The sequence below is a fragment of the Pteronotus mesoamericanus genome, unplaced genomic scaffold (assembly GCF_021234165.1).
Source record: "Pteronotus mesoamericanus isolate MK-2021 breed Mesoamerican mustached bat unplaced genomic scaffold, CSHL_Meso_final contig_44, whole genome shotgun sequence".
Taxonomy (NCBI): Eukaryota; Metazoa; Chordata; class Mammalia; order Chiroptera; family Mormoopidae; genus Pteronotus; species Pteronotus mesoamericanus.
In genome coordinates, this window is record NW_026555166.1 from 4460335 (window position 1) to 4468040 (window position 7706).

At 42.0% G+C, this 7706-nt stretch overlaps 1 protein-coding gene across 1 annotated transcript in view; it reads left to right on the top strand.

The window, feature by feature from the left end:
• LOC129073988 (myocardin-related transcription factor A-like) overlaps positions 1 to 7484 on the top strand; it is a 31920-nt gene extending 24436 nt beyond the window's left edge. The window contains 5 exon segments of the mRNA XM_054577692.1: positions 5656 to 6020; positions 6023 to 6568; positions 6571 to 6701; positions 6704 to 7255; positions 7257 to 7484. Of these exon segments, the coding sequence (XP_054433667.1) occupies positions 5656 to 6020; positions 6023 to 6568; positions 6571 to 6701; positions 6704 to 7255; positions 7257 to 7484 (1822 nt within the window).
• The last annotated feature ends 222 nt before the right edge of the window (positions 7485 to 7706 follow it).

Here is a 7706-nt window from a genome sequence, read left to right on the forward strand (position 1 = left end):
TTCCTATGTTTTATGTTGTCTTAATCAAGCCTTTGATTACTTAAGAACACTGAATCTTTTCAATAATAAGAGCGAACTCTCTGTATTTGTATTTGAAATCTTCTATTGTTACTTTGGCCAAATAGATAATTAAGTATTTTACACAATAATGTATGATCTGATCTAGTCAATAGTTTAGAACTTTTTTTAAATTCTCTTATTTTTTTTTTTACATTACCATTTAGTTCCCTTACACTCCTTCCTCTCCCAATCACCACACTGTTGTCATGTCCAGGAGTCCTTTATCCTTTTTCCTAGGACTTTTTGATATTTTTGACAAACTTACCAATAATCAAATTCGAAGCAGAGTCAGACTGCAAACTAACTGAAGTTTTTAAGAGGGTCCCTAGAATTTTCTAAAGATTTGTTCTCTTTCCTTATAAAAAGGGAGATATTAATTATATATCTCCTTTTTTAGATGTAAATAGTATATATTAATTAATTATATACTAATTATACTTATTTGATATGTTAAATTACATGAGATGCATTATTAAATAAGTGATGATACATTTCATGGGTTAATATAAGTTGTTCTAGAGAAATTGTGAAAATACCTAAAAATCTGATATGGCCTGTTATAATGTTATTACTTATAATTCTAGTTATTATCTTAAAGTATTCAGTGTCACAGAGATAACCAAATTTCATTATAGATAATTTTCAATTAGATCTTTAATAATGGGCAACAAGATAATGATATTCTTACTGCTATTCTACTACCTTCTTAAATTGCTATCATCAAAACTGAGATTCATACTAAAAGTACGGAACCTGAGTATTAGGGAAACACCCAAGCAACTGACCTTAATGCAAAGACAGCACCAATAAAATCTATAAAGATAATGGCACATGTGAATGAAGTCCACTCTGCTGAAAAAGAAGTCCCTTATTGTCAACATTTTTCTATCCTGATATCCATGTAACATGGCAACAGTCTCCACTTGAATCACAGAAATTTAGATAAGTAAACAAGGCTCTAAATTGAATGAACAGTCAGTGCTGTGGGGAACTCAAGAGGACCACTTGGTTTTATCAGGCTTCCTTCCCAAACCCATTCTTAGTTTTTGCCTTTCTTTACCCACCATTGAGCATTCAAGAAACACTCTTTTCCTCAGAGGCCTCAGAGCTCCTCCTTCTGAACCCTTTGAGCACCTGCAACTGGTCTTTATTCAAATGCCACTTAGTATAAATTATCAATATGTTCTTATTGTTATATGTGTATATGTTTTCCAAATAGGTTGAAGCCTCCTCCTGCCTCAAGGCTAATGCCCTCATAGTAAGAAAATGTGTTTTGGCTTCACATGAGATAGTCACTGGCAGATCAGTGTTTATGGGTATACGACCTTCTGCTGATCTCTTGTTGTCTCATGACTAGTATGACCAGCTACTCTTAGTCTTTAATGTTTAATGTCTTATGTTTAAGCCTCACATTAACAACTCAAGGAAGATTTTCCAGAGTTTATTCCAAGTAACCCTTTTGGTCACAGCCTACAGCCTGCTGACTAGGTATTCTGGAAGCATTACCAGAAGAGGGCAGCCCTTGAAGGGACCTCTTAACCACCGATGCTGCTGCAAATCTAGAAGGCATTGAGCCTTGCATGCACATCTCACAGCTGAAGAAGACTTCATCGGATACAAGCTTCTGTAGAAACACTGAAGATGTTCAAATCAAATTTACTAGGAAGAAAAGTAACTGACGTTGATGGAGACTGCTCCTGCTCAAGAGACTGAATCAAGACCTCCTACTTTAGTTAAACATAAAAGCCTCGCTTCTTTTCTTTTTTCCTTACTTTGACATTAGCCTGGAAAAATAATGCCATTATTCATATCTTTGAGGCCATTGTTAAGAGAGTAACCTTTGGAAGTGTGAATAACTTTTTATTTGAGACTAAGAGAAAACCTAGGTGACCCCTTGTTTGAATGGGCACTTGTCTCCTGGCAGGATTTCTTTGTGGTTATTATCCTTCTTTGACCTATGAATGCCTAAATTGCTGGCATGCAGTTGGGCCATTCTTCTTAAGTTATCTAGCTGAAACTTCACAGTGTTCCTAAAGTTTATGCTCCAGGGTGGCAGATATTACTTAGCTCATACTTCTTTAGACTAAGCAAGTCACATGGCTAAACCCCATGTCCATAAGAAACAGAAGCATACTCCTTTCACAGGAAATGGGCAGCAAATATTTTCAACATAATGATGTCCATCCATTACACAGTGTTCCTTTTTTAATACCCAGCCAAAATTTTATAAGCAAGTAGCAATTTAATTTACCAAATCATCCTGTCTTAGACATTTAACAGATACATAAAGAATTCAGTTATTACAATTTTATTTTTTTATTCTATTTTTTATTAGACACACTCAGTCTTCAGATTCACTCCCCTATAAATTTTTTATTGAACAAAATTCTGAATTTCTTCCTGCTTCTCCAACATGAAAAGCCCATTGCTTCTTCCTCTAGTTAAAGATATAGTGAATTTAGAAAATCATGCATTTTGCTTTTATGGTAGATACCCAATTTTGAATCCATTCTTTGAATGCTGAACTCTACTGATATTGATTCAAGATACAAGGAAACTAAATAAAATAATAAAACTAAAAAACATTGTCTTTGTAAAACTAATTTTAATCATGAGCCTTAAAGTGAACAGTTTATAATTTATTCCTATTGATTTTGCAACACAATAAGGATTATGTGTTCCATAAAAAGTCAGATAAACAATTTCATCACAACAGTAAATTCTTCATATATTTACTTACTGCTCAGGAATCATGTGTCATCTGCTCACAACCTAGTATAACAACAATAATGGTGATGATTGGTTATCATGGTTAATAAAGTTATTCATCTTACTGGAACAAACCACAAGCCCATTGACAATCATAAATCTCCACCATTTTGTTCAATTCAAAAAAAGTTACAATACTACAGGGTATGACATTGGTAGTTTTGAGTCCAACCCTCTCATCTAATTGATGTGGAAACTCAGACCCAGGGAGAGGAAGTCCTCTGCCCTGACAGATTCCTAAGCCTGGCTTTGCAATGGAAAGAGTAAAAGCCATGAGTAAATGGTGTTGGCAAGTCTTCCATGTCATTGTTCCTAAAATTCTAAACATGATACCTTGTACCTGAGTTCAAGGCATGAGCGGTCTAGAATCCACTCGCTTTAAGCTGTCCTCCATCATTATTTATCACATGTTCTCAGAATGAATGGATCAGTTTTTGATAGGGCAACAAGCGAGATCTCCCAAGCTTTGGGAGAGAGCGTCAGAGGTAATGTGTAGCTACGTCAGAACATGGAGGAAGGTGATAGTGGAAGGAGTACAAACAGGAATCTGATGACACCAAAGGCAAGTTAAATGTATGCAGTATTGACTAAAGCCAGGGCTACTTTTAATTTTACTTCTTATATTTCTCATTGGAGTTTGACATCTACTCTTATGACTTAAGTATTTGGTTTGCACTTACATTTTATGAAACCTGAAATACCTATTCTGAGCAAAATTTCAGTCTGTTCTAATAATTACTTAACTACTTAGTTTCATTGTGTACATACAAACTAGTATAACACCAATCTGACAAAGAATGTTCATATCTAGAATCATGACAAATTTAATGTAAAATTAGACTGGAAAATATAATTTAGGGAAAGTAGGACTGGATCAGAAAAACAAAATATAGTCATTAATTTAACAAATGCTATGAACCAGACATGGTTTTATTAATAATAAAATGTTAAATTTTATTAACATTTAGTGTTTTTTCTCTTGTTATTATTGATGTTATTAATAACAAAACAAAATTTCTCAATTTTTAGCTATGCTTGGAGTATAAAAATAAAGAACACATTTCCTAGATTCTTTTGTAACTAGGTATTGTCATGTGAATAAATTCTGACCAATGAAATTTAAGTGGAACTGTTCTGTTCTGGCTTCTTTAAAAAGCCCTCAATTGATAGCTGGTGTGAGTTCTTTGCATTTTACTCATTATTATTAATATCATTTCTTCCATCTGCTGGCTGGAATGCAGATGTGTTGGTTGGTACCTGACAATGAATATCACATGTCAAAACAATGAGTTGAAACTGACCTGAATTGCTGACATTTGGGGGAAGCCATATAACATCTCTAGATCTTCTATCTCAATGTATATTTTCATATGATAGAAATAAACTTTTATTTCCTCTAAGCTACATAATTTGAGATTTCTGTTTTCTTAAACTAAACACAGTCCTCTAGGAATGCAAAACTTGAGAATTAAACAAGAAAGGGAAATACCCATTCAACTGTAAAATCAGTGGTAGAGGCAGTATTTATACTAACATCACTTACAACTGCAAAATCTGTATTATTTTCTCTAGAACATGAAAATTCATGGTTAGCTCCTGGAGTGACTAGAAATAAAAGATAGTCCAAAGGCAAAGAAAAAAATGACAAGTTAATTATTTTTTGAGATCTAAAGCAATCACCAGGTCTTACTCACTCAATACCAATTATGTAAATTTTTCTGCTGTGGGTAATAAATAAATAAAGGGAAAAAACCAAGATTGATTCTCAGGTTTTGTCCTTGGTTGACTAAGTGCATGGTGGTGGTGCTATCTGTGCAAGTTGCAACCAGATAGACAACCATTATTCAAGGTTCAGCACATAAGCCTTCTCAGCTCCTTCAGCCCTCTTCCATGATATCTTCTCTAACTTACCCAGCAGAATGGCATCTTGCTTTAAAAAGTAAATGTACTTCCCTGACTGGTGTGGCTCAGTGGACTGAGTGCCAACCTGCAAACCAAAGGGTTGCTGGTTCAATTCCCAGTCAGGGCACATGCCTGGGTGACAAGTCAGGTCCTCAGTTGGGGGCACACAAGAGGCAACCATGCATTGACATTTCTCTCCCTCTCTTTCTCCCTGCCTTTCCTTCTCTCTAAAAATAAATGAATAAGATCTTTTTTAAAGACCTAAATATACTATCAACAAATCACTCATATTATTTTTATTAAATGTTGCCTTGTACTGTAGTATACATGTCTTATTTAAATATACTCTAATCTTCTAAAATATTTTACATCTTTATAGCTCATAAAATGTAAACTAAGTAAAATTTGAATATGTACATTAATAAACAAGGAATGGGTAAAAATATTTGCAATATTAATAAGAAACTTATATACCTCAATATTAAAAAAAATAAATAAAATGATTTAAAAAATGGCCAGAAGACCTGGTTAGAAATTTTCCAAATAAGACATACAAATTGCCAACAGGTATAGAAAGAAGCACCCAACATCACTAACTAATCATCAGGGAAATCCAAATCCAAACCGCAATAATGCCCTGGATGGTGTGGCTTAGTGGATTGAGTGCTGGCTATCAACCAAAGTGTTGCTGGTTCAATTCTCAGTCAGGGCACATGCCTGGGTTGCAGGTCAAGCTCTCAGTAGGGGGTGCAGAGAGAACCACATACTGATGTTTCTCTTCCTCTCTCCTTCCCTTCCCCTTTCTCTAAAAATAAATAAATAAAAATCTTTTTTAAAAAACACTATAAGATGTCATCTTACAACTAATAGAATGATTATTATCAAAAAAGCAAGAGATAACAAGTGTTGGCAAGGATATGGAAGAAGGGAACTCTTGTGCACCTCGCTCACTGGCAAGCAGGGGACCCTGCCTGCCAACCTGGACGACATGAAGGTGGCAGTGCTAAAGCAGGAGCTGAAGTTGCGGTCAATGCCTGTCTCAGGCACCAAGAAAGACCTGATCGAGTGCCTGCGGGCCTACCAAGAACAAGTCAGCCCTGCCCCAGGAGCCCCCAAGGTCCCTGCTGCCACCTCCATCCTGCCCAAGGCTGACAAGGTGGTGGTGGCCTTCCCGGCAGCCCGACTAAGCACAGGGCCTGCCCTGGTGGCAGCAAGCCTGGCCCCAGCAGAGGTGGTAGTGGCCACAGTGACCAGCAACGGCGTGGTGAAATTTGGCAGCACAGGTTCCACACTCCCGTGTCTCCTACTCCCTCAGAGCGTTCACTGCTCAGCACAGGCGACGAGAACTCCACGCCCGGGGACACCTTTGGCGAGATGGTGACATCACCACTGACCCAGCTCAGCCTGCAGGCCTCACCACTGCAGATCATCGTCAAGGAGGAGGGTCCCCGGGCTGGGTCCTGCTGAGTGAGCCCTGGGGTGCGGGCAGAGCTGGAGGGGCGTGACAAGGACCAGACGCTGCAGGAAAAGGACAAGCAGATCGAGGAGCTGACCCGCATGCTCCGGCAGAAGCAGCAGCTGGTAGAATGGCTCAGGCTGCAGCTGGAGCAGGAGAAGAGGGCTCGGCAGCCAACGCTGGCCCCTGTCCCCGCTCCCACCCCTCTTGGCGTCCCAGTGAAGCAAGAGAATAGCTTCTCCAGCTGCCAGCTGAGCCAGCAGCCCCTGGGCCCTGCTCCCCGCTTCAGCCCCAGCCTGGCAGCCCCCACTGCCCATCACGTCGACACTTGTGCCCTGGTGCCCCCTGCGGTGGCGGTGAAGCAGGAAGCCGCGCTGCCCAACCGGAGTCAGCCCCCGCACCCCAGCTGTTTCTGGGCCCACCGGACCCCGGCCTCGCCAAGGGGGTCACGCCTCCCACCGTCATCACTGACTCCACAGGGACCCACCTTGTCCTCACCGTGACCAATAGGAACCGTGGCCAGACAGCCCTGGCCTGGCCAGCGGGAGCCCTCAGCAGCCCTTGTCCCAGCCGGGTTCTCCAGCCCCTGGCCCACCAGCCCAGACGGACCTGGAGACCCCGCCACAGCCCCACTTTGGGACTCCCACTTCTCTGCTGAAGAAGGAGCCGCCTGGCTATGAGGAACCCGTGAACCGGCAGCCCAGACAGCAGGTGAAGAAGAAAAATGGTTCCTCAAGTCAACAGATGGATGACCTGTTTGACATTCTCATTCGGAGTAGAGAAATTTCAGCAGATTTCAAGGAGCCGCCATCCCTGCCAGGGAAAGGGAAGCCCCCCTCGACAGCAGCCTGCGGGTCACCCCTGGCCACACATTTCCCACCCTCTGCTGAGCTTCCCCAGGCTGTCCTGCCTCTATCATCTTCACCTGCCCTCCCTGGGCGCCTGGAGGACTTCTTGGAGAGCAGCACAGGGCTACCCCTGCTGACCAGTGGACACGAGGGGCCAGAGCCCCTCTCCCTCATTGACGACCTCCATAGCCAGATGCTGAGCAGCTCTGCCATCCTGAACCCCCACCCCCTCACCCATGGACACTTCTGAATTGCACTTTGCCCCTGAGCCCAGCAGCATGGGCCTGGACCTGGCTGATGGCCACCTGGACAGCATGGACTGGCTGGAGCTGTCGTCAGGCGGCCCCGTGCTCAGCCTAGCCCCACTCAGCACTGCAGCGCCCAGCCTCTTCTCCACGGACTTCCTTGACGGCCATGACTTGCAGCTACATTGGGATTCCTGCTTGTAGCTCTCAGGTTTGCCAGGGGACTGGAGGGGCTGGAAGTTGGGAGCCTCAGGAACTCTAGGGAGCTCGATTCTCTGCTGCCTGACCCAGCCTCTGCATAGTTGTGAGTCCTGACAACACAGGCCCTGCTTTCCCCTCCCTGGCTCAGGCTCACCCAAGAGAGATGCTGCCAAGCAGCAGTTCTGTGTCCACCCCCGGGTTCGGGAGACCTGGACAGGCCAGGGG